This window comes from Schistocerca americana, chromosome 1 (genome assembly GCF_021461395.2).
Source record: "Schistocerca americana isolate TAMUIC-IGC-003095 chromosome 1, iqSchAmer2.1, whole genome shotgun sequence".
Classification (NCBI taxonomy): Eukaryota; Metazoa; Arthropoda; class Insecta; order Orthoptera; family Acrididae; genus Schistocerca; species Schistocerca americana.
Genome location: NC_060119.1, coordinates 188,925,709 through 188,953,033, shown reverse-complemented (window position 1 = coordinate 188,953,033; position 27,325 = coordinate 188,925,709). Strand labels below are relative to the sequence as shown.

The following is a 27,325-nucleotide window of genomic DNA, read 5'->3' as shown; positions in this document are numbered from 1 at the left end:
AGGTTTTATAGCTTTCTTTCATATGTACAGAATGTCCAACAGGTATAGATGCATACATGTTACCATTGTGTAATAAAACAGCCCTTAAACTAGTTTTGGATAAATCAATAAGCATGCATGTTACTTTTAGATTGCCACATATCATCCAATCATGAGCAGAACAGCCTATTTTATTTACCGCTATTTCTAGGTTTTATAGCTTTCTTTCATATGTACAGAATGTCCAACAGGTATAGATGCATACATGTTACCATTGTGTAATAAAACAGCCCTTAAACTAGTTTTGGATAAATCAATAACCAGCCTCTAGTCTTCCTTTTTGTATTCAATACTAAACTCATTCAGCAGACCGGGAATGTCTAGGCAGTATACTAAATCACCTTCTTGTTGAAAAAACTTGGAAAACCGCTGCTCTCTCTTTCTATACATGTATATGCTGGTTCCAACTGCCAATAAGTTCTTTTCTTCTAATCTAGAGCCAAGCAACTCAGCTTTTTCTTTCGTTAAGCCCAGATTCCTAACCAAATAGTTAAGCTCGGTCTGTGCAAACAATTTGGGCTCTAGAGTTTCTGTATTACAATGGAATTCATCATCATCTGGTTCATCTAAATCACATTGTACATCAGGAAATACTTCTGTTGCAATAGAATTTAAATCATCTCGTGGTTCGGGAACCGGCAAATCTACACTATGCCCTAATGGTCGGATGGCGGACAGAAGGTTAGGGTAGCGTATTACCTTCTTGTTTTTTGAATTATGACCAGTAATATCAACATTGCAAAAGTAGCAATCATCGGAACGTTTTCTTAAGTATCATATTTGACTTTCTCACCCTAAAAACATAAGAATAAGGTATTTTGAGCAAAAACGTTTCTCCATCGTTGGCCTGTGTTTTTATTATAATTGTATTAAAACATTTTATATATTTTATTGTGGAGTGACAACAGTTTATATTTGGGCAGACATATATTGTTACTGTTCCCGCCCCCCTCCCCTACCTAACAGTAACAAAACATGACTTCACATCAACCGAGACCAGGACGCGCGCCAGCGTCAACTTGTAGCTATGACTGGCTAAATCTTTCTGTGGTAGCACAGAGGGAATCTGCTGCAAAATCTCTGTGTTATTTTTTCATTGTATTGGCGTTTGGTATACATTCGAAGCAGGCGGCACCATGTTTCGCAAATGGTTCATCTGATGATAAAAAATAAACTGAGTCACGTATTACTAAAAAGGGATAATTGCTCAAAAATTGAAAATGCAGATTTTGTCGGTTTCAGTTTCTTGAGACATAGATGCATCTATTAGAATTAAAATGAGAGACAGTAATGGCCTTGCTGCTGGCAGAGAGCAGATTTTAATCCGCAGTTGTTTTTGATACCGGATCACTGCTCAAAAATTGAAAATGCAGAGTTTGTCGATTTCGGTTTCTTGAGGCATAGATGCAGCTATTGGAATTAAAATGGAAGACAGTAATTGTCTTGCTGCTTGTAGAGAGCAGATTCAAATCTGCAATTGCTTCTATTAGGGGCCAACTCCGGGAGTTGTCACGTTTTGTAAACAAACTTTTGGCAGTCCTGCAATCACGATGAACCAATTGCTGATCTTTGTTGAAAACTCAGACTAACTGTTCCACTTGTAACATTAAGATGAGCAGCTCTGAGTGATATTTCACATGCTGAATAAAATCTTCCGCACTGGCTGTTAAAATACTTTTATAAAAAAGTCACTACCTGTTTCGCATCAATAGAGATGCATCTTTAGGTGATACGTTTTTTAAAAAGTAATGGCGCTGCAAAATCAGTATAGATAACTATATTGACGATGAGCGATGTAGTTTTACCAGACGGGTATTGTAAGTAGGCTGTTTAGGTTTTTATGTTGGTAACGCCAGGTAGCGCTCTGTACGAAAATTACTGACTGTGCTGTGTGCAGTCTGTGGCTGGTTGGCATTGTTGGAATATTTGCTATTGTAGGTTTGGGCAGTTGGATGGGAACAGCGCATAGCGTTGCGCAGTAGAGTTGGGCAACACGATTCTTTTCCCGATTCGATTCCTACGATTCAATCTCACATTGCGAATCGATTCCTACGATTCGTTCACGATTCATTCTAGTCTGCGATGGCACGATTCTTACTCACAGATGGCGGGGCATGTCTGAAATTGTCAATGGGGTTAGAATCGAACTGTCATGATAAGATTCGCCAGAAATAGTTTATTTATGAGTAAACATGCATATGACGTTAAAAGTGATTCTCGATTTATACGTGTAATGCCTTAATTGATGAAAGGTCACGTTTGATTTGATTGCATGTGTTGTTTTATTTCAGTATGCCAGGAAAGGAGTCGATTTGTGCGAAAGGTGGTGCAAAATTACGTGGTATGCCAGTTTGGTTGTGTGGCTTGAACGTATCTAACTACAGACGTCTGTTTTACTGTAACAAAATCTGGCAGTGAGGCAGACGTGGTTTGGCCCGTATCATCCTATGTTCTTATGTGCTAACATGTATTTCCAAGTCCACATCACCCTTGTAATTCATAACGCAACTGACAGCCCTCCCACGCAGCAAATTTAGCTTCACTTTCATTTCTTCTAAATACAAAGCATAGGTATTTTGCTTTTAATTTGTCTGAGAACTTGCCGCAGTCACTAGTATTTACGTGAGAATACGACATACTTCAAAACAGTAGGATTCAATCGTATACAGCGACATTACTTCACTAAAATTTAATATGAATCTGAACACGATAACATTCGAAAACTCGAACTTGAAATTATTAATTAAAAAGCTTTTGTTTAAAGAAGGTATTACACGGCGATCCGCCAAGAAAGGTATTGGTTAGAGAGCCTATATTCTCTCTATACAGGGCGTTACAAAAAGGTACTGCCAAACTTTCAGGAAACATTCCTCACACACAAATAAAGAAAATATGTTATGTGGACATGTGTCCGGAAACTCTTACTTTCCATGTTAGAGCTCATTTTAGTTTCGTCAGTATGTACTGTACTTCCTCGATTCACCGCCAGTTGGCCCAATTGAAGGAAGGTAATGTTGACTTCGGTGCTTGTGTTGACATGCGACTCATTGCTCTACAGTACTAGCATCAAGCACATCAGTACGTAGCATCAACAGGTTAGTGTTCATCACGAACGTGGTTTTGCAGTCAGTGCAATGTTTACAAATGCGGAGTTGGCAGATGCCCATGTGATGTACGGATTAGCACGGGGCAATAGCCGTGGCGCGGTACGTTTGTATCGAGACAGATTTCCAGAACGAAGGTGTCCCGACAGGAAGACGTTCGAAGCAATCGATCGGCGTCTTAGGGAGCACGGAACATTCCAGCCTATGACTCGCGACTGGGGAAGACCTAGAACGACGAGGACACCTGCAATGGACGAGGCAATTCTTCGTGCAGTTGACGATAACCCTAATGTCAGCGTCAGAGAAGTTGCTGCTGTACAAGGTAACGTTGACCACGTCACTGTATGGAGAGTGCTACGGGAGAACCAGTTGTTTCCGTACCATGTACAGCGTGTGCAGGCACTATCAGCAGCTGACTGGCCTCCACGGGTACACTTCTGCGAACGGTTCATCCGTCAATGTGTCAATCCTCATTTCAGTGCAAATGTTCTCTTTACGGATGAGGCTTCATTCTGACGTGATCAAATTGTAAATTTTCACAATCGACATGTGTGGGCTGACGAGAATCCGCACACAATTTTGCAATCACGTCATCGACACAGATTTTCTGTGAACGTTTGGGCAGGCATTGTCGGTGATGTCTCGATTGGGCCCCATGTTCTTCCACCTACGCTCAATGGAGCACGCTATCACGATTTCATACGGGATACGCTACCTGTGCTGCTAGAACATGTGCCTTTACAAGTACGACACAACATGTGGATCATGCACGATGGAGCTCCTGCACATTTCAGTCGAAGTGTTCGTACGCTTCTCGACAACAGATTCGGTGACCGACGGATTGGTAGAGGCGGACCAGTTCCGTGGCCTCCACGCTCTCCTGACCTCAACCCTCTTGACTTTCATTTATGGGGGCATTTGAAAGCTCTCGTCTACGCAACCCCGGTACCAAATGTAGAGACTCTTCGTGCTCGTATTGTGGACGGCTGTGATACAATACGCCATTCTCCAGGGCTGCATCAGCGCATCAGGGTTTCCGTGCGACGGAGGGTGGATGCACGTATCCTCGCTAGCGGAGGACATTTTGAACATTTCGTGTAACAAAGTATTTGAAGTCACGCTGTTACGTTCTGTTGCTGTGTGTTTCCATTCCACGATTAATGTGATTTGAAGAGAAGTAATAAAATGAGCTCTAACATGGAAAGTAAGCGTTTCCGGACACATGTCCACATAACATATTTTCTTTCTTTGTGTGTGGGGAATGTTTACTGAAAGTTTGGCCGTACCTTTTTGTAACACCCTGTATAGGCTCTGTAATATTGGTCCAGGGCGACAGCCATTTACTGCCAGCACTGGTGGAACTAACAGAATTTTCGAGATACGCGAAATATAATACATAATCCAAGTGCTATTGCTCGCGTGTAAAGAAGGCGTGTGTGTTTTGCATTGCATCTGCAACAAATAAGAGGTACGTATTTATTCATCATACTTGGATTTCTTTTTTTCAATCGTGTGTATTGGGAGCCGTGTACTCGCTGTATATCGTTTCTGTCATCACTAGTTCGTGTATTACTCACCCAAACTAAGCTGACGTCGGCGCGGTGGCTGATGGTAGCGATAATAAGAGGGAAATGCCTTTACGCTCATTTCCGTCAGCCACCGCAAGTGCCAGCTTGGTTTTCACAGTAATATTACGGCCCACGAACTTCGTTTGTTCGTTCCGAGCTTCCTTTGCTCACACGCATCTTCTACTTGACTGTCATCTGGCGGTCGTAATCATTCGGCACGACTCGGCATGATTCGGAAGTTGCCTTCGAAGCACAGCGTACTAAGAATCGATGAATCGTTGGAACTTGGAATAGTCACGACTCGGAAACTTGCAATCGTTCTTACGATTCTTTTGAACGACGATTCGCCCGTATCACAATTCGATTCTTACGATTCTTTATTTAGAGTCGTTCAAATGTACGACTCGTGCACGAATCGCCACAACTCTATTGCGCAGTTGGAGGAGAGCCGCCAGCAGTGGTGGATGTGGGGAGAGACATGCCAGAGTTTTGAGAGCGGACGATCTGGACGCGTGTCCGCCAGAAAAAGAAAATTTGTAAGACTGGATGTCATATATATATATATATATATATATATATATATATATATATATATATATATATATATATATATATGTGTGTGTGTGTGTGTGTGTGTGTGTATGATGATGATTTTTGAACATTATTAAGTTAAATACATTGTTTGTTCTCTATCAAAATCTTTCATTTGCTAACTATGCCTATCAGTAGTTAGTGCCTTCAGTAGTTAGAATCTTTTATTTAGCTGGCAGTAGTTCGAGTAACGAAGATTTTTGTGAGGTAAGTGATTCATGAAAGGTATAGGTTATTTTTAGTCAGGGCTGTTCTTTTGTAAGGATTATTGAAAGTCAGATTGCGTTGCGCTAAAAATATTGTGTGTCAGTTTAGTGATGACCAGAATAAGTAAAGAGAAAACTGTTTGAATATGTTTGAGTTTTGCTCAGCTGTTCGAAAATCAAATAACGTAGAAGTTTACCAGCACAGTTACTCATAATTATTCAAAGGGGACGTTTCAGTATATTCAACCTGGTGTGTTGGTGGAATGGTTGTCTCAACGCTCGCAGCGATTTTTACCTTAGTGAAATACTAATTCTGGACTGTACGGCCTTTGAACGGAAACGTTTTGATTGCCCCTTACACCTAAATGACGTAACAAAATGTCAGAATATCGAGAAATGAAGAGGATAGCACAAAATAGACGAGAGTGGTAATGGCGAAAAGGCATATCCTTTAGAAGTTGATGATGCTGCTGATGCTCTGTCAGAACAGTAGCATACTAAAATATGATTGCCTCCTACTATCGAACAATAGAATACGTGCTTTATAATAACCACTGTCAGTGGAGCTGTTCATTCTGAAGACCATGATACGCAGTGTAAACAGAGCCAGCCGCTAAACACATAAGAACTTACTGCTTTGAGTCATTAGTAGCTGAATTTCAGAAGAACCGGTTCTGTTCCGTATGGTAGCCGTCTATAGACTGGAAGTGACAACTGGTGGAGCTAATGGTCGAACACAAACCCGGATTTTTTACGTGGAGTGTTTAGCACTTCTAGGAAGTCTGTTCCAGCATTCAGAGTCATATGCGTGGTTGTACGGTTCTCCGATTACGATCTAGCCTCGGCCCGCAGCATTGAACTACTGTAATTGAGTCTTCGGGCAACGCACAGCTCTGCTTGACAGGATAACAGCTCCATTCATCATCCTCCCCACGTCGCGCATTTAAAAACGCCCAGACCGACAGATGAGGCCATATTCAGAAACGACCTCATCTCAAGGCTGCCTCTTCATTTTATTAATTACAATTTAACGAGTTAAGGAAACCAGTGGCGATGCGACCAGAAAAGCTAAGTTGGAGCTACTCTTAAAGAATAAAAGCAGTTCATCAAAATTGGTGACATTGATTAATGCTTATTGTATGATTCGGCGAATACAGTACATGAGCGTCATATGGTCACGTGGCCATATAAATATGTACCGTGTTTCAGAAAGATTCATCCAGCTTCTTCTACATTAATGAATATCGAAATTTAGAGTGAGTTTTAATTGGCATATCGAAATTCGACGTTCACCTTGGCGCTATTTTATTGTAAAATTAGATTAGATTAGAGATTAGATTAGATTAGATTAGTACTTGTTCCATAGATCATGAATACAACACTTCGTAATGATGTGGAACGAATCAGGTTAATAAAAAGTGACTGTACCAGTTATTACATTACACAAAATATTACATGACACTTATATATATATATATTTTTTTTTGTGGGTGTTGGGGAAATTACCCTGAAAAATTCATCTAATGAGTAGAAGGAGTGGACATTAAGAAATTCTTTTAATTTCCTATTAAATTCTATATGGCTATCTGTCAGACTTTTGACGCTAAGTGACCAAAGACTTTTGTGGAGGCATAATTTACCCCCTTCTGAGCCAAAGTTAGATTTAACCTTGAGTAGTGAAGATCATCCTTTCTCCTAGTGTTGTAGTCATGTACATTACTATTACTTCTGAATTCGTTCAGATTGTTAATAACAAATTTCATAAGCGAATATATATATTGTGAGGCTACAGTGAAGATCCCTAGCTCTTTAAATAAGTGTCTGCAGGATGATCTTGGATGAGCTCTACCAATTATTCTGATTACACGCTTTTGTGCAATGAACACTCTTTTACTCAATGATGAGTTACCCCAGAATATGATGCCATACGAAAGCAGAGAATGAAAATAGGGGTGGTAAGCTAATTTACTGAGATGTATATCGCCAAAATTTGCAATGACCCTAATAGCTGATCTCAAACGTTTCAGCATATACTCAGTGTGTTTTTCCAGTTCAACCCCTCATCAATGCATACACCTAGAAATTTTGAATATTCTACCTTAGCTACTCATTTCTGATCGAAGTCTATATTAATGTTGTCATTCCATTTACTGTGTGGAACTGTATATACTGTGTTTTGTCAAAGTTTAATGAGAGCCCATTTGCAGAGAACCACATAATGATTTTCTGAAAAACATCGTTTACAATTTCACCAGTTAATTCTTGTCTGTTGAGTGATAGCTATACTTGTATCATCGGCAAAAAGTACCATCTTTAATCTTCGTGAATATAGAATGGCAAGTCATTAATATATATTCAGAACAGCTGAGGACCCAAGACCGAACCTTGCGGCACTCTATTCTTGATTGTTCCCCAGTTTAAGAAATCACCAGTTTTTTGCATGTTATGTGAACTGCTTATTTCAACTTTCTGCACTCTTCCAGTTAGGTATGATTTAAACCATCTGAGCACTGTCCCATTCATGCCACAGTACGTGAGCTTATCTGGAAGTATTCCATGATTTACACAATCAAAAGCCTTTGATAGATCACAAAAAATCCCAACGGGTGACTTCCGGTTACTCAGAGCATTTAATATTTCATTAGTGAAAGTAGATATAGCATTTTCGGTTGAAAAACCCTTCTGGAAACCAAACTGACATTTTGTTAAAACTTTATTTTTACAAAGGTGTGAAGCTACTCTACAATACATTACTTTTAGAAGAATTTTGGATAAGGCAGTCAGAAGAGAGATTGGGTGGTAGTTGTTGACATCAGACATATCCCCTTTTTCATGCAGTGGTTTAACAATGGCATACTTCAGTCTAACTGGGAAAATATCCTGCTTCAGAGAGCTATTACATACATGGCTAAGAATCCCACTTATTTCTTGGGAATAAGCTTTTTATTATCCTGCTGGAAATGTCATCAATTCCATGTGAGCCTTTATTCTTGAGAGAGTTTATTATTTTCCTAATTTCAGAAGGAAAGGTGGGTGGAATTTCAATTGTATCAAATGGTGTGGGTAAGGCCTCTTCCATTAACTGCCTTACTTTTTATAATGAACATTTAGATCCTATTTTCTCTACAACATTTAAAAAATGATTATTCAAAATGGTTTCGACTTCCAGCTTGTTGTTTATCAAGTTTCCATTCGCTTTGATGGTGATGCCGTCATCCTGTACTCTTGGTTGCCCTGTCTCCCTTGTAATAATATTCTAAATTGTTTTGATTATGTTATCAGAGATATTAATATCAGACATGATGCAGTTTTTATGATATTTGGCTGTTTCTGTGCCATTACTCTTTCTTGTTGTTAGATACAATTCCCTTTTGTAGTTACAAGATATTTTTATTCCTTTAGTAAGCCAAGGTTTTTTGCATGGTTTCTTATAATTAGATTTAACTACTTTCTTGGGGAAACAGTTTTCAAATTCTCTTACAAGTGTATCATGAAATAAGTTATATTTTAAATTAGCATCAGCTTCCTTGTACACTTCGTCCCAGTCTAACTGCTGAAGATTTTCTCTGAAATTTCTAATTGTTAAGTCATTAATTGAATGCACAACTTTGAAGGTAGTTTTGAATTAGTGAATGGAGCCATGTCATATACTGTAATTAGTTGAGCATCATGATCAGAAAGGCCATTCGCAACAGGAAAAGAATTTATGTTTTAAAACCTATCTTGGTCTATAAAAGTGTTATCTACCGACGTGCTGCTGTCCTTTACTACCTGAGGAGGAAAATTAATGGCAGATATCAAATTGAAAGAACCGAGTAAGACTTCCAGGTCATTCTTCCTATTACACTCTTTCAGTGAATCAACATTGAAGTCACCACAAATAATAATTTGCTTTCCCCTATCTGACAGATAGCACAACAAGGCATCCAAGTTTTCCATGAATAAATGAAAGTTTCCTGAAGGGGACCTATATAGTGTTACAATTATAAAAGAGCCCTCCTTCAGATTAAGCTGACAGGCACATGCTTCTATATGTTGCTCTAGACAAAACTTTTTTGTATCTAAGCTTTCTACACAGTGATAACTTTTGGCATATATGGCAACTCCTCCTCTCACCTTATTCTCTCTACTCATGTGTGCAGCTAGTTTATAACCAGTGATATTTACCTTTTCCATATCAGACACAATGTGATGCTCAGGCAGGCATAGTATATCTATTACATTATAAGATTCAATGTCATCTAAACAAACCAGGAGCTCATCTACTTTATTCTTCAGTCCCAGGATATTTTGGTGAAAAATGGTAACATTATTTTTTACTTTACTTTTGTGAGAATCTACTTTTTTTTTAATCCACCAAAATTTTACTTAAATTTGGTAACATTATTATTTAATTTCCTGTTGTGAGAGTTTTGTGAGAGTCGTGTGGTTGGCCCTCAGGGTTTCCTTGTACAACTAACTTGTTCACTCGCTCGTTCACTAATCTAAAGTGTGTCGAGTTGACGATGACACAGCAACAATAGACGTTTTGCGCTCTGCGTTTCATCAGGTCAGTTTAGTTACTACTGTGCGACGCAATTTTCGTCGAGAAAACTACATTCGACCTCCCACAGCTCATATTGTTCGACGAAGGCTCCAGCAGTTTCGGACTGGTTTGAGGCAGCACGCCGCCACTATCTCTCATTTGCCAACATGTTTATCTCTCAGACTGATACTCGTACCTACCGCCTTCAATTACCTCTGTCCTCCTCTACAGTTTTTATTCTATACAGTTTTCTCTAGTGGAAGTTACTCCATGCTGTCTTAACACATGTCCTATCACCTTCTCCCTTCTTCTTGTTACTGTTATTCATATGACCGTCTCTCAGCCGCTTCTACAGAAGAGAACCTCCTCATTCGTTATCTTGCCAGTTCACCTAATTTTTAACATTCTTCTAAAGTACCACTTTTCAAACGCTAGGATTCTCTTATTTTTTCGGTTTTCCTGCGGTTCATGATTCACTTGCATACAATGCTATGCTCCACATGTACAGTCTCAGACATTTGTTCCTCAGCGAGCGCTATGGTTGACACTAGTGGACTTTTCTTGGCCAGGAACACCCGCTTTGCTTGTGCTAGTCTGCTTTTTAAGTCATCTTCGTTCGTCGTGTGTTATTCTGCGTCCGAGGTAGCAGAATACCTTTACTTCAACTGCTTTGTGGTCAATAATATCGATGTTAAGTTCATCGTTAATCTTACTAATGCTGCTCCCCGTTGCTTTTATTTTTCTTCGATTTACTCTGAATCCATAGTATGTGCTCATTAGACTGTTCATTCCTTTCAACAGATTCTACAGATCTTCCTTACTTCCATAAGGATAGCAATGTCATCAGCGTATTGAAACCCTTATACTCTGAATCTAAATTTCACTCTTGAATCTTCCTTATATTTCCGGCTTTACTGACTGAATAGTAGGACCGAAAGATTGCACTCCTGTGTTACACTCTTCTTAATCCGAGAACTTGGTTCTTGTCTTCCATGCTTAATGTCTCCCCTTGGTTTTTGAACAAACTGTGAAATACCCGTGTTGCCCTATACCTTACTCCTATTTATCTCAGAATTTCCATCATCTTGAACCATCTAACACTGTCACACGCTTTTTCTAGGTCGAGAAATCTTATGAACGTATCTTACACTTTCTTCAGTCTTGCTCCCAATTTCAGGCTCAACATCAGAACTATCTTCCGGTCCCTTTATCTTCCTAAGGCCAAACTGATCGTGATCTAGTAGATCCTGAATTTTCTTTCCATTCTTCTGGATATTATCCTTGCCACCAGCTGGGATGCATGAGCTGTTAAGCTGACTGCGATAGTTCTCACACTCATTGGCCCTTGCTATATTCGGAATTGTGTGGTTGATGTTTTCCCCAAAGTCTGATGGTATATGTCCAGCCTAATTGATTTTACACACCAATCTGAAAAGCCGCTCAGTTGCGCTTCTCCCCGCGATTCTAGAAATTCCAGAGGAATGTTACCTCTCTCCTTCTGGCTTATTTGATCACAAGTCTTCCAAAGCTCGGTTAAACACTGTTTCTAATACTGGGTCCCTTGTGTCTTCCATATCCACTCCAGGTTCTTCTTCTATTACGTCATCAGCCAATTCCTACCCCTTGTAGAGATATTCAATGTACTGTATTCTTTCCACAGATCCGCTCTCTCCTCTGAATTGAGCAGAGCTGAATTCGTCCTGCCTTTTTCGATTTCTTCATAATTTACTGCAACCATTTCGCCTTAGGAATTAAATAAATAGGAAGGTCAAGAAAGCTAAGTGACTTATATTGTTGAATTCCTGTCTTTCGCGGAACATTTTTGCACTTCCTCCTATTGTCGATATGCTGAAGTATCTGTTACAGCATATGGTACTGTCGCAGTAGCTTTGCTTGTACCTGCATTTGTCTGTGCAACTTCTGTGATCATCCTTTTTAGAGACGTCTATTCCCCTTCAACTGAACTAAGGAAGAAGGAACATGAGAGTTGAACGTAGTTACTACAGCGCTGTCATTAGAAACGGAGCAAAAGCTAAGATTGCAAAAGGATGGGGAAGGAATTCGGCCGTGCCCTTTTCAAAGGAACTATCCCAGCGTTTTCCTGGAGCGACTTAGGGAAATCACGAAAATCTAAATGTGGATGGCCAGACAGGGATCTGAACTGTCGTCCACTCGCTGACAAGTTCAGGGTGCGAACCACTGCACCAACTCACTCTGTCTCAACACACCTGGTTACTGTGATATTCATTATCTCAGTGACTACAGACTTAAAGAATTTCAAGTACATCTCATCACTCTTCAGTTCTTCATTATCCCTCTTCTTTCTACATTTCTGGACTAGTACACTTCAGTGTACCAGTTAAATCGCGACCTGAATCTATATCTGGTCCTGTGTAGGTCTTATAATCCAATATCTATTTCGGAGTCTTTGTCTGATCATGACGTAATCCAGCTGGAATCTTTTCATGTCTGCGGCCATTTCTGTGTATATCCCCTCTTCGTGTGATGTTTGAACAATGTAGTTGCAATTACTGTGTGGAATTTATCGCATAATTAAGTCTCTCTCCTCTCTCATTCCTGCTACCAAGCTCACATTCTAACGCAACTCACTCTTCCAGTCCTTTCCATACTACTGTATTCAAATCACTCATGATTATTACATTGAAGCGCCAGAGAAACTGGTATAGACATGCATATTCAAATACACAGATAGGTAAACAGGCAGAATACGGCGCTGCGGTCGCCAAGACCTATATATGACAAGTTGTAACGCCCCCTTACAAAAATTAATGAATTACTGTGCTGATAAACCTCATACACTATTTGATTTTCAAACAGCTGAGCAGAACTGAACGTACTCAGACATTTCGCTCTTTACCTATTCTGATCAACACTAAACTGACAGCCAATATTTTAGCGCAACTGGTATAGACATGCGTATTCAATACACAGATAGGTAAACAGGCAGAATACGGCGCTGCGGTCGCCAGGACCTATATATGACAAGTTGTAACGCCCCCTTAGAAAAATTAATGAATTACTGTGCTGATAAACCTCATACACTATTTGATTTTCAAACAGCTGAGCAGAACTGAACGTACTCAGACATTTCGCTCTTTACCTATTCTGATCAACACTAAACTGACAGCCAATATTTTTAGCGCAACGGAATCTGACTTTCAATAATCCCTACAAAAGAATGGCCCTGACTAACATTAACCTATACCTTTCACAAATCACTTACCTCACAAAAATCTTCGTTACTCAAGCTACTGCAATACAGCGAGCGCCACTACTGCCAGCTAAATAAAAGATTCAAACTACTGAAGGCACTAGCTACTGATAGGCATAGTTAGCAAATGAAAGATTTTGATAGAGAACAAACAATTTATTTACCTTAATAGTGTTCAAAAGCCATAATATATATAGCAGTTCATGACATCCAGTCTTACAAATTTCAAAACTCCGCCATTTCTCTCCCCACATCCACCACTGCTGGCGGCTCACCTCCAATTGCGCAACGCTACGCGCTATTAACATCCAGCTGCCCAACACTACAATGGCCAACAACAACGCAAAACAGCCACAGACTGCACACAGCACAGCCAGTGATTTTCATACAGAGGGCTACGTGGCGTTACGAATAAAAAAACCTAAACAGCCTACTTACAAAGTGTCTGGCGCAGTTGTTAGACCGGTTACTGCTGCTACAATAACAGGATATCACGATTTAAGTGAGTTTTAACGTGGTGCTATAGTCGGCGCACGAGCGATGGGACACAGCATCTCCGAGGTAGCGATGAAGTGGGGATTTTCCCGTAAGACCATTTCACGAGTGTACCGTGAATATTAGGAATCCGGTAAAACATCAACTTAAGAGAATCGTTTAACGTGGCATAAGTGCAACCTTTCCGCAAATTGCTGCAGGTTTCAATGCTGGTACATCAACAAGAGTCAGCGTGCGAACCATTCAGCGAATCATCATCGACATGGGCTTTCGCAGCCGAAGGCAGGGATCTGACTGCACGACACAAAGCTTTATGCCTCGCCTGGGCCCGTCAACACCGACATTGGACTGTTGATGACTGGAAACATGTTGCCTGGTCGGACGAATCTCGATTAAAATTGTATCGAGCAGATGGACGTGTATGTAGACAACCTCCTGAATCCATGGACCGTATATGTCAGCTGTTGGAGGCTCTGTAAAGATGCAGTTGGAGTGATATGGGACCCTTGACAGGTATAGATACGACTCTGACAGGTGACTAATACGTAAGCATCCTGTCTGATCACCTGCATCCATTCATGTCCATTGTACATTCAGATCGACTTGGACAATTTCAGCAGGACAACGCGACACCTCACACGTTCAGAACTGCTCCAGGAACACTCCTGAGCTTAAACACTTCAGCTGGCCACCAAACGACCCAGAAATGAACACTATTGAGCATATCTGGGATGCCTTGCAACGTGCTGTTCAGAAGAGATCTCCACCCCCCTCCCCCTCCCCCGTACTCTTTCGGATTTATGGAAAGCCCTGCAGGGTTCATGGTGTCAGTTCCCTCCAGCACTACTGGAGACATCAGTCGAGTCCATGCCACGTCGTGTTGCGGTACTTCTTCGTGCTCGCGGGGGCCCTACACGATATTAGGCAGGTGTACCAGTTTTTCTGGCTCTTCAGTGTATATCATCATATCCCTTTTGTATATTGAGTTATCGTGATACACCTTCTCTACCTCTTCATCTTCTGCTTTCGACGCGCAAGTCGCCTAAGTGGCGTCAAATGGTTCAAATGGCTCTGAGCACTATGGGACTCAACTGCTGAGGTCACAAGTCCCCAAGAACTTAGAACTACTTAAACCTAACTAACCTAAGGACATCACACACATCCATGCCCGAGGCAGGATTCGAACCTGCGAGCGTAGCAGCAGCGCGGTTCCAGACTGTAGCGAAGTGGCGTCTTTTGTGGCGGCGTTCGTAGGGACAAACAGTTCGCTGTAGAAACGGCTTACGAAGTCACCGCCACACTTTTAATAGCGGGCCGACCGGTCCGCTGGAACAGTGAACAGAAAGATGAAAACCCAAACACTCTGATTAAATAAAACTCGGTACTTATCTTCATTAACGAAGATACAGAAACACAGTAGTGAACTCCGTGTCTACAGAGATCTGTCTAGTTCGAGTCGGAGCGGCTAGGTCAGCGTCGGCTGACGACAAAAAACAACTCTGCTGCGATGAACACACAACTGACTAGCAAGTACACAATTCGGTGGCGAGTATACAACTGAGCGGCGAATACAGAACTGTCCTAGCGCTCGCGACTCCAGCGCTTAAGAAACCAGAAGCCAGCGGTGGCGCGCGCAGACTTGCGGCGATTTCCTGTCTCGCTGGCGCTGCTTACGCGGACGGCGTCCGGACTTTGATGCTGCCAACCTTTTCGCAGCGGGCTCGGATGGCATTACTGGCCAGGATATAACACTCCTCCCCCCTCCCAAATCGCCGCACCGTCGTTGAATAATGACGTGGCGAGCGTCGACGGCGAGGGAGGGGTCTGGCCGCAGGCGTAGCAGAAGAGACCGGGGCGGAGACTGTTGTCGGTGGCAGTCCCCGGTCCGCACCCCAGCATTGGCTGCGCGGGGCCTCGGGAAACACCGACTGAAAACCGAGGTCAGGATGCACGCCTGTGACCACGGGCGCAGCTTCTGGTACTGGACGCGACGGGGCGTCGGGACCCACGAAGAGAGGCAGCGTCTCCTGACGCTGCGTCGACGGCTGCTGAGTGGGCGCCGGACAAGGCGCTGCGGTGTCAGACTCCTTGGGGGTGCCCAAGGAAAGCGGCTGCAGGACAGGCCGCACAGCCACCGCTTGGGAAGGCGGCCCGGCTGAGGGGTCGACGTCCATCAGCTCCGAAGGCGGTGTCGACGGAAGAGGGACCGCAGGCGCCGGAGCGACCACCTGGGGCGCTCCCGGATGAAGCTGGGCGGGAGGCATCAACGGGACGGGCTGTCGGCGTGGTAGCGGCGACGGCTGCTGCTGCTGCCCTGGGGGCGGCAGCGAAGTCGGAAGGCGCGGCTGCAACCCGCCGCGGACCAAATCTGTGGACAAATAACGAGCGGCAGAATCCGGGCGGCCAGCGCGGCGCAACTGGTTCTGATGCCTCCTGTGCACCCCAGTAGCACCTTGAACAGTATAAAAACCGCGACCCTGGACACTTATCACGGTACCACGTTCCCAACGACGGCGACCGCGATAAACCCTGAAAAAAACGGCGTCGTTGCGCTGAAAACGCGTGCGATGCTCAGAAGCGGCGGGTCGATCCGGGGGGTGCAACAACCGTAGTAGGGTGCGATGACGACGGCCGTGGAGAAGCTCCGCAGGCGAAGGGCCGTCGCGTGGCGTGGTCCGGTACGACGACAGGAACGTGATGAGGGCCTGCTGACGAGAGTGCGTAGCACGAAGGCAGTCCATATGATCCTTGAATGTGCGTACAAAACGTTCCGCTGCACCATTCGATTGAGGGTGGAACGGCGGAGTAAGAACATGGCGAATGCCATTGGCAGAACAAAAACTTTCAAATTCAGCAGAGGTAAATTGTGGACCATTGTCAGACACTAAAACTTCTGGAAGACCCTCAATACAAAAAATTGAAGTCAACGCCTGTATAGTGTGTGCAGACGTTGTAGACTGCATGGGCACAACAAACGGAAAATTTCTAAATGCATCTATCACGATGAGCCAACGAGAATTCCAATATGGACCAGCGAAATCAATATGTACTCGCTGCCAGGGACCGGCAGGGCGTGCCCACTCAAAATAGCGTTGAGGCGGAGCAGCTTGGTGTTCGGCACACGTCGAACAATCTGTAGACATCTGCGGAATCTGCTTATCAATGCCGATCCATGTACAATGACGGCGGGCAAGCTGCTTGGTGCGGACCACTCCCCAATGACCTTGATGCAACAAGTCGAGGACCTTGGATTGGAGCACTTGGGGAACCACTACACGAAGCTGGTCATTCTCGGTGCGTAACAGCAAAACTCCGTGCGAAACAGACAACAGATGACGTTGCGGATAATAGCGACGAACCACAGGATCCGATATGTCCTTTGCCTTGGACGGCCAACCCCGTTGAACAAAACGTAATAGTAAACTCAGATGAGGATCCGTAGCTGTCTCACGTGTCACCTGACGATAATCAATCGGATAATCCCGGAGGGATTGATGCTCATCGGCGTCAATCTGATGGCAAGAGTCGTCAGAGGAATCGAAGACATCATCCGCAGCAATCGGCAATCTAGAAAGCGCGTCAGCGTTTGCATGCTGAGCTGTAGGGCGATACAGTATCTCATACTGGTATTGTGATAACAAAAGAGCCCAACGTTGTAGTCTCTGAGCTGTCCGCTGAGGAACTGGTTTAGACGGATGAAACAGTGACGTCAGGGGCTTGTGATCTGTTACTAAATAGAATGGTCTACCATAGAGGTAGTGATGGAATTTTGTGACACCGAACACAATAGCCAACGCTTCCTTGTCCAATTGGCTATAATTACACTGAGCTTTGTTTAGCAATTTAGATGCGAACGCAATAGGACGTTCGGTGTTACCGACTCGGTGAGACAACGCAGCACCGAGGCCGAAAGAAGAGGCATCACAAGCTAACACCAGAGGCTTGTTAGGGTCGTAATGGACCAGACAACGATCATTCAATAAAGCCTCTTTAAGCTGCTGAAAGGCTGATTGGCAATCAGCTGACCACACAAACGGAACATTCTTACGGCGGAGACGATGCAACGGTGCAGCAATCTGTGATGCATTAGGTATAAACCTAATATAATATGTCAATTTGCCAAGAACTGCTTGCAATTCCTGCAGATTGCGAGGGGTGGCAAATCACGAATAGCTGCTAAATGTGACTGGGAGGGATGAATGCCTTGAGCATTAATAACATGTCCCAGATACTCCATCTCCGTAAGGAAAAATGAACATTTATCAGTGTTGCAAAGTAGGCCTGCCTGAGACAACACTTTAAACAAACACTCCAAATTACGGAAATGTTCAGCAGGCGTCCGACCGGACACAACAATATCGTCTAAATAGTTGCAACACGATGGCACATTAGCCAGAAGTTGTGACAAAAAACGCTGAAAAACAGCTGGAGCTGACGCACAACCAAAAGGCAAACGCAGAAAACGGAACAACCCCAACGACGTGTTTATGACAAAATACTGTTGTGATTGCTCGTCGATGGGCAATTGCAAATATGCTTCACGAAGATCAATTTTGGAAAAGAAACGAGCTTCTCCTAACTTATCCATCAGCTCGTCCGGTCTAGGCAAAGGAAAAGAATCAATGACAGTCTGAGGATTAACTGTCGACTTAAAATCAGCACACAGACGTAACTTGCCAGACGGTTTCTTTATAATAACTAAGGGAGAAGCCCACTGGCTCGCTGAAACGGGTTGAATAACACCGTTGTTTTGCCAACGACGAAGTTCATCTTCTACAGGTGCCCGGAGGGCGTGAGGCACTGGACGAGCACGACAAAATCGAGGCTGAGCATTATCTTTTAACGTAATATGAGCGGCAAAGTTCGCAGCACAACCTAGTTCGCCTTTAAATATGTCACTGTATCGTTTACACAAATCGGTTATGCTGTCTTGAGGAACAACAACAGAATTAATTTGCAACACATTGTCTTGGATAGACAGGCCAAACAAGTCAAAACAGTCTAATCCGAAAATGTTTACACTGTCTGTAGCGCGGAGCACTGTGAATGAAACTGTTTTTGTATTGCCACGGAATGTGGCTGGCACGCTACATACACCTAACACAGGAATTTGTTCTCCACTATAAGTAGCCAAAGAATGTTTTGCCGCTGAAACTTTAGGGCGGCCGATAGCCGCATACGTAGCACTATTTATGAGAGTCACAGACGCACCAGTGTCTAATTGAAAATTGAAGGTCTTATCCTGGATGCGTAGCTTCACAAATAGTTTATTACACTGTCTCTGGATCGGTGCAGTGGAGGCGGAAGACACAAAATCAGCGCGTTTAGCGCGTGTTCGCTGCTTACGACAACTCGTGGGTTGGGCGGGAGGAACAACAACTCCCGCTTCACTTGCAGTCTGTACATTACTTTTTACAGCGTTTGAATTACGCCTGGGTCGCATAGCAGAGGGCTGGGTGGGTGGCTTATTGCGAACAAGTTTATTACCCACACGAACCGTGGAAGAGTCTTTAAACGCGACCTTCTGGGCGGGCTGGCTTTGAAGAACATGAATATCCATGGGCTGGGCAGCACTAGAATTGTTCTTGCGTTTACGCAAACAAACAGTCTGGATGTGTCCTTTCCTTTGACAAAAATGACAAACCGCGTTTCTTAACGGGCAACGTTCACGAGGATGAGCAAGAACACACTTAGGGCAAGACTTAACTCTATCATTTTGCACACGCGGCTGAATAATGTGTTTAACACGACGCGGCCGGCTAGTGCTTACAGTCTGACTCTGCCGGTGGGGCCGCGGGCGTGACAGAACTTGCTTAGCACAGGCAATTTGAGAAATACATGGCTGATCTAACTCACACTCAGCATAGTCAAAAGTATCTTGGGCTTCAATGATGTTCATCACAGTCTCCAATGACGGGTCAGTCAACTTTAAGATAGCAGCACGAATACGAGAATCTGCAATGTTTTGAGTAATAGCGTCTCGTAACATTACATCACTGTAGGAAGCTCCACACACACAATTAAATCGGCACTGACGGGTGAGGCCCCGTAAATCTGTTAACCACTGTTTATTAGATTGATGTGGCAGTTTCTTTAATCTGAAGAACTTGAATCTGGCTGCTGCCACATGAACTCGCGACTCGAAATACTCAGCAAGCTTGTTAACAACAACGTCATAGTCTAAAGCTTCTGGCTGGGATTCCGGGAACAACTTACAAAGTAGTCGATAGACTTCCACGCCTGCAGTGGAAATTAAATAAAGCTGCCGCTCAGTACCTGTGATTTTGTAGACTGTCATGTGCGCCTGCAACTGCGCGAAATATTCTCGCCATTCTTCTCTTGATGCATCAAAAGCACGGAAAGGTGGTGCTGCCTGTGCTTGTTCCTTTTGTGGTGGAGGATTAGCCGCTTGTTTGGCGATTGCGTCCACCAGACTTTGTATTTGCTGACTCTGTAACAAGATCAACTGTTGTAATTCGGCAGACATAGTGAACACAAATTAAACCAGCCCCCAAAATTTTATCGCTATAATTAGTATAACCAGAAACAAGTTGAACCAGCCCTGCACACGAGTTCGGAAGTCCTCGTCGCCAGTTTTGTGGCGGCGTTCGTAGGGACAAACAATTCGCTGTAGAAACGGCTTACGAAGTCACCGCCACACTTTTAATAGCGGGCCGACCGGTCCGCTGGAACAGTGAACAGAAAGATGAAAACCCAAACACTCTGATTAAATAAAACTCGGTACTTATCTTTATTAACGAAGATACAGAAACACAGTAGTGAACTCCGTGTCTACAGAGATCTGTCTAGTTCGAGTCGGAGCGGCTAGGTCAGCGTCGGCTGACGACAAACAACAACTCTGCTGCGATGAACACACAACTGACTAGCAAGTACACAATTCGGTGGCGAGTATACAACTGAGCGGCGAATACAGAACTGTCCTAGCGCTCGCGACTCCAGCGCTTAAGAAACCAGAAGCCAGCGGTGGCGCGCGCAGACTTGCGGCGATTTCCTGTCTCGCTGGCGCTGCTTATGCGGACGGCGTCCGGACTTTGATACTGCCAACCTTTTGGCAGCGGGCTCGGGTGGCATTACTGGCTAGGATGTAACAGCGTCAAATCGAAAGACTTGCACCAGGCGAGCGGTCTACCGGACGGGAGGCCCTCGTCACACGCCATTATTATTATCATCTTCTGCCTGTGACGTCGGTTTGTGTAACCGAACTATTGATGTTGGCATTTGTTTGCTGTCGATTCTGATGAGAACACCATACCCCTCTGTCCTGCCTTCCTATTCATAACTTATCCTACGTCTATTATAACATTTCCTGCTGCTGTTCATACTACTCTATATTCGTCTGACGAGAAATAGCTACATGCTTTCCATTTCAATTCGCTGACCCTCACTATATCTAGACAGCCTTAGCATTACTCTTTTCAGATTTTATAGCTTCCCTAATTGAAACAGCTGTGTTAAAGCAAGACAGGCAGGCGACTGGTGGACAACTGGAAAGCAACTGGAATGCGACTTGCATATGGCTGGCGTGTGGAGGGCGACTGGTAGGCGGAATACTGGAGGAGATTCGCAGAATATCTGCGGGAGACTAGCGAGAGACTGGCGTGGAACTGGCCAATAAAATAAAAAGACTACAAGTCATTTGAACAGATGAGTGGTCGGATTAGAAAACCTCTTTTCTAGATTATTAAAGCCACAAGGGGGATTGTGAAGCGGCTCAGTCTGATAAGTGCAATTATCTAGAATGCACTAGAGAAAGATTCTTGGTTACGGATAATTTCGTGACCCAACTGTCTAGCACTTCCACTCTTGTTATGTGTCTATGTGCCACACAGCCTTTATGAATTGCCAGTGGCTTGATGCCTGAAATGATAGTACTACAGACGATCTATTTTAATTATTGATTTATTTTATGCAGCGAGTTTCAGCTCATCAGGTCCTCTGTCACACGTAACCAAGTATTTTACGTAACGTTCATCACGATAAGCAAGTTTCAAGATATATCTAATGTGGCAGACAACTCGCAGATGACTGGAGGGTGACTGCTAGGCAACTGGAGATATACTGGTTGGCAGATGGCTGTTGGGTGACTGGTGGGCTACTGGTGGGAAAGTGGCTCGGGACTATCGGGACACTCGCCCTAAAATTGATGCTACGCAGTGTTTGACTAAGTTAGTGGTCAATTTCACTACATTTTGTTCCCCAGTGCAATTACAGCCAATCCCAAATTGTTACTACAAAACATTTGGATAAGTAGGTGGACAGTCTGTAGGTGGTTTTGCACAGATTGTTAAAGCAAGCACTGAAATTTGAAGCAACTATATCTGATAAATGGTAACACCTATCATGCACAAGAAAAAGATAATATCTTCCTTGGATGATTTGCTGGTCCATTTGTACAGTAGTTATGGCCCCTTATACTGCATCACCGACGAATTGCAAGTTGATCTTGCTCTTGATGCCTGAAACGATCTGCTATGTGACTGGAGTGCAACTGTCTCGATCCTGCCTGGCAGCTGGTGGGTGACTGGCAGGCAACTAATGAGCTATTGGAAACCAATTGGCCAGAGATGGCAAGAGACTTGTAGGCGACTGTCGGTCATAGCTACTCACAAAATTGACACCACAAAGCACTTAGATAGATGAGTGGCCAACTTCGAGGACACAGTGTCCATGTTACAGTGCTACCAATAGAAATGTGAAGCAGCTTATGCTGATAAAGCAAACCATGTAATCTGCATTAGAGACATATCGTCATCTTCGAACCATTCTTTATTCAGATCGTCTATCGATTCTGGCACCTTGTTGTGCGAAAAAGGTGGTGCAGTGGTTAGCATACTGGACTGGCATTCGGGAGGATGAGGGTTCAAACCCGCGCCCTGTCACCGTGATACAGGGGGTTGGGTTGATTTAGCGGAGGAGACCAAACTGCGAGGTCATCGGTCTCGTCGGATGAGGGAAGGAAGTCGGCCGTTCCCTTTCAAAGGAACTATCCCAGCATTTGCCTGTAGCGATTTAGAGAAATCACGGAAAACCTAAACCAGGATGGCCGGACACCGGATTGAACCGTCGTCCTCCCGATTGCGGGTCCAGTGTGCTAACCACTGCGCCACCTCGCTCGGTTCCGTGAAACAGATTTCCTTGATTTACCTAAATCGCTTCAGGCAAACGCCGGGATGGTTCCTTTGAAAGGGCACGGCCGACTTCCTTCGCCGTCCTTCCTTAATCCGATGGGACCGATGACCTCGCTGTTTGGTCCCTTCCCCCAAATCAACCAACCAACCTCTTGTGTGCACCACTCAATTCATGAATTGGCAATGGATTTTAAAACCTAAATCGATAGTACTACAAATGTTTTCTGTTATTTATTGATATAAGGTAGGAGACTAGTGTGAGAGTAGTGGAAGTGGTTGACTGGCGAGAGACTGATGGGTAACTTGCAGGAGACTGGTGGGAGTCTAATGGGCGATTGCCAGGAGACTGGTGGGAGACTATCGTCTCAGAAACATCAGAGACTTTCTTTGCCTGTCATAGCCTTCTGCCTACTTTCTCACTGCTTGTCCATTATGTGTTGTTTCTCTTCCAACTTCCAGAGTGTCTTCATTTCATCTAATATGTGGTCGACATTTTTGATAAATTTATCACTAATTTCATTTCTGCTAGTCTCATCGAGCGCTGACGCTACTGGTAATGACGGCTGTGCGCTGGTCGTAATGGCGCTGTGGCCACATCCAGTGGAAGAACCTAGGTGCATCAGCAGTCTGAGGAGACGGCCCGACAGGTTTGTCGTCGAGAGTGGTGGGGACGGAAGTCGCTTACGCTGGCTCTAGGTGCAGGATGACTGCGCTGTGTGTCACGGCCGCGGCTATTTCTGGTGCCAGACCAGGTGCTCCTACCCGGCCACAAAGAGGAACATTCGTTGCCCATTGCGACGCCCCCCAGCCCAGCTCCCAGTCGAATGTGCGATCCCAAATGAAGACACTCTGCTGGTAGCAGGAGTGGAACCAGGGCACGGGATCTGTGGGGCAGATTGTAGCAGATCCAGGAGCGTGCGTGACCTGCACCCGTGCAGTGATGTTTAAAGAACTGGAACTTATTCCCGTGTACGAAAACGTGGAACTTTTTCACACCATGCACAATGGCCAACACATTCTTTTCCATTTGTTAGTAATTTACTGCGATTGCGAGAATGTCTTATACGCAAAAGCTATTGGTTGCTCTCTACGAGGGATGAACCTGATCAGCCAAAATGATCACACAATCCTTGGCAGTAATGCAACCTTACAGAATAACCATGGGGCCCACGGAATCATCACCGTAGCCCCAGCCACGTTTCAGTCGTCGGACGTAAACTCGGCCAGAAGTTCGAAACAGTGTGAAATGAAACTCATCCGACCACATGACTTTCTCCACTGTCCGCGTTTTATAGCTTCGGCACCACATTTCCTGTTACGGATAATTGCATAACTGAAAATTAATTCTGGAGTTCCAACGCGCCCTGCCATTTCGTGGTAATGGAGCTCCCTTCGTGTTGTTTTGGTGCTGATGAGGTTCGTGGGTGCGACATTCAGTTCTGAAGTGACTTTTGCAGCTGTCACCCTTTTACTTTTGGTCAGCGTATTTGAGGACGTTGTATAGGTGTCGTTCGTTGTCAAATACAACAGCGCAACCTGCACGCTTGCCTTGAATCAGCATTTATGTTAAAGCATGCTTTACTCGCGGTATTACCATATTTTTATTCTACCCTTGTATTTCGCAAGCGAGAGACAGTCCCGTCACCATCACCACTTACTAACGCACGACGCACATGTACAAGTGCTGCCATGCAACTTCTGAAAAAAAAAAAAAAAAAAAAGGTGAGTGGCCGAAAAGACGATTGCGAACCTGGCCGGCCGAAGTGGCCATGCGGTTAAAGGCGCTGCAGTCTGGAACCGCAAGACCGCTACGGTCGCAGGTTCGAATCCTGCCTCGGGCATGGATGTTTGTGATCTCCTTAGGTTAGTTAGGTTTAACTAGTTCTAAGTTCTAGGGGACTAATGACCTCAGCAGTTGAGTCCCATAGTGCTCAGAGCCATTTGAACCATTTTTTGATTGCGAACCATACACAAACAGAGACGAATCTAACGGTAAAGCCAAGTATCATCAACAGCGTATGAACAACACAGCAAACCGAGAGAAATAACGAAGGACATACGTATACTTCTCAATACGTTTACATACGGTCTCCCGAAACCGGATTTCTTAAAAATATTTCCCAATACTGCTTCTGGTTGTTCATGTAAACACTCCAAATGCGATCCCGGAAATGCTGTTCTACTTGTCGGATTTTCTCTTCTACAATCGATTTTCACTCTCATTTAAACCCACAACCGTTTTTGAAAAGTGCTTAGGTGGTCAAACTGTGAAATTAGGTCTTGTTTTTAAAATTTTTTGGCTAATATGAAAAGAGTGACCTTTTCTGCGGTGAAGGAGAAGTAGAAATATTAAACTTAGCATGAAGATGTCTACTTCCAATATTTAACTGAGGAGGAACAGGCACTGGGTTGACCAAAACAGTTGATTTTCAGACACAGTTTTTGTGAAACAACTGGCGGTCGGATAGCCGGAATGGAACCAGAATGGCAAAGCCGCTTCAGCCTTAATAACGTTATTTAACAAAAAAAGCTACCGAAATTCAGTTTTCGTCTTCCAGAAGTCGTGTACGATGTAATTTGTGGGTGTGCGTCAAATGAATACGAACAGTCACAACCGTAAACTTCTTTTTTATATAAGGTTACCGGTTTCGGTCTCTTTTTGACCGTCTTCAGACCCACACCATGATGGCAGATGGTGGCTGTGAACGAAGCACCTTCTCGACCGCTAATTATATAAATAAAAAGTTGATTGCGGTTGTGACTGTTCGTATTCATTTTAAGTATACGCTACTAGCCATTAAAATTGCTACATCACGAAGATGACGAGCTACAGACGCGAAATTAAACCGACAGGAAGAAGATGCCGTGACATGCAAATGATTAGCTTTTCAGAGCATTCACACAAGGTTGGCGCCGGTGGCGACACCTACAACGCGCTGACATGAGGAAAGTTTCCAACCGATTTCTCAGACACAAACAGCAGTTGACCGGCGTTGCCTGGTGAAACGTTGTTGTGATTTTTGTGGCGGCGTTCGTAGCGACAAGCAATTCGCTGTAGAAACGGCTTACGAAGTCACCGCCACACTTTTAATAGCGGGCCGACCGGTCCGCTGGAACAGTGAACAGAAAGATGAAAAGCCAAACACACTGATTAAATAAAAGTCGGTACTTATCTTTATTGACGAAGATACAGAAACACAGTAGTGAACTCCGTGTCTACAGAAATCTGTCTAGTTCGAGTCGGAGCGGCTAGGTCAGCGTCGGCTGACGCCAAACAACAACTCTGCTGCGATGAACACACAGCTGACTAGCAAGTACACAATTCGGTGGCGAGTATACAACTGAGCGGCGAATACAGAACTGTCCTAGCGCTCGCGACTCCAGCGCTTAAGAAACCAGAAGCCAGCGGTGGCGCGCGCAGACTTGCGGCGATTTCCTGTCTCGCTGGCGCTGCTTATGCGGACGGCGTCCGGACTTTGATGCTGCCAACCTTTTGGCAGCGGGCTCGGGTGGCATTACTGGCTAGGATATAACACTCCTCCCCCCCCAAATCGCCGCACCGTCGTTGAATAATGACGTGGCGAGCGTCGACGGCGGGGGAGGGGTCTGGCCGCAGGCGTAGCAGAAGAGACCGGGGCGGAGACTGTTGTCGGTGGCAGTCCCCGGTCCGCACCCCAGCATTGGCTGCGGGGGGCCTCGGGAAACACCGACTGAAAACCGAGGTCAGGGTGCACGCCTGTGACCACGGGCGCAGCTTGTGGTACTGGACGCGATGGGGCGTCGGGACCCACGAAGAGAGGCAGCGTCTCCTGACGCTGCGTCGACGGCTGCTGAGTGGGCGCCGGACAAGGCGCTGCGGTGTCAGACTCCTTGGGGGTGCCCAGGGAAAGCGGCTGCAGGACAGGCTGCACAGCCACCGCTTGGGAAGGCGGCCCGGCTGAGGGGTCGACGTCCATCAGCTCCGAAGGCGGTGGCGACTGAAGAGGGACCGCAGGCGCCGGAGCGACCACCTGGGGCGCTCCCGGATGAAGCTGCGCGGGAGGCATCAACGGGACGGGCTGTCGGCGTGGTAGCGGCGACGGCTGCTGCTGCTGCCCTGGGGGCGGCAGCGAAGTCGGAAGGCGCGGCTGGAACCCGCCGCGGACCAAATCTGTGGACAAAGAACGAGCGGCAGAATCCGGGCGGCCAGCGCGGCGCAACTGGTTCTGATGCCTCCTGTGCACCCCAGTAGCACCTTGAACAGTATAAAAACCGCGACCCTGGACACTTATCACGGTACCACGTTCCCAACGACGGCGACCGTGATAAACTCTGAAAAAAACGGCGTCGTTGCGCTGAAAACGCGTGCGATGCTCAGAAGCGGCGGGTCGATCCGGGGGGTGCAACAACCGTAGTAGGGTGCGATGACGACGGCCG

The 27,325-nt window shown here is 44.8% G+C and overlaps 1 protein-coding gene across 1 annotated transcript in view; it reads right to left on the bottom strand.

The window, feature by feature from the left end:
- The window catches only part of LOC124615931 (vegetative cell wall protein gp1-like), a 68,484-nt gene that overhangs the window by 8,791 nt on the left and 32,368 nt on the right, over positions 1-27,325 (bottom strand). The window contains exons 2-3 of the mRNA XM_047144157.1: positions 26,724-27,059; positions 15,713-16,128 (exon numbers count right to left, since the gene is read on the bottom strand). Of these exons, the coding sequence (XP_047000113.1) occupies positions 15,713-16,128; positions 26,724-27,059 (752 nt within the window). The remainder of the gene's footprint in view (positions 1-15,712; positions 16,129-26,723; positions 27,060-27,325) is intronic.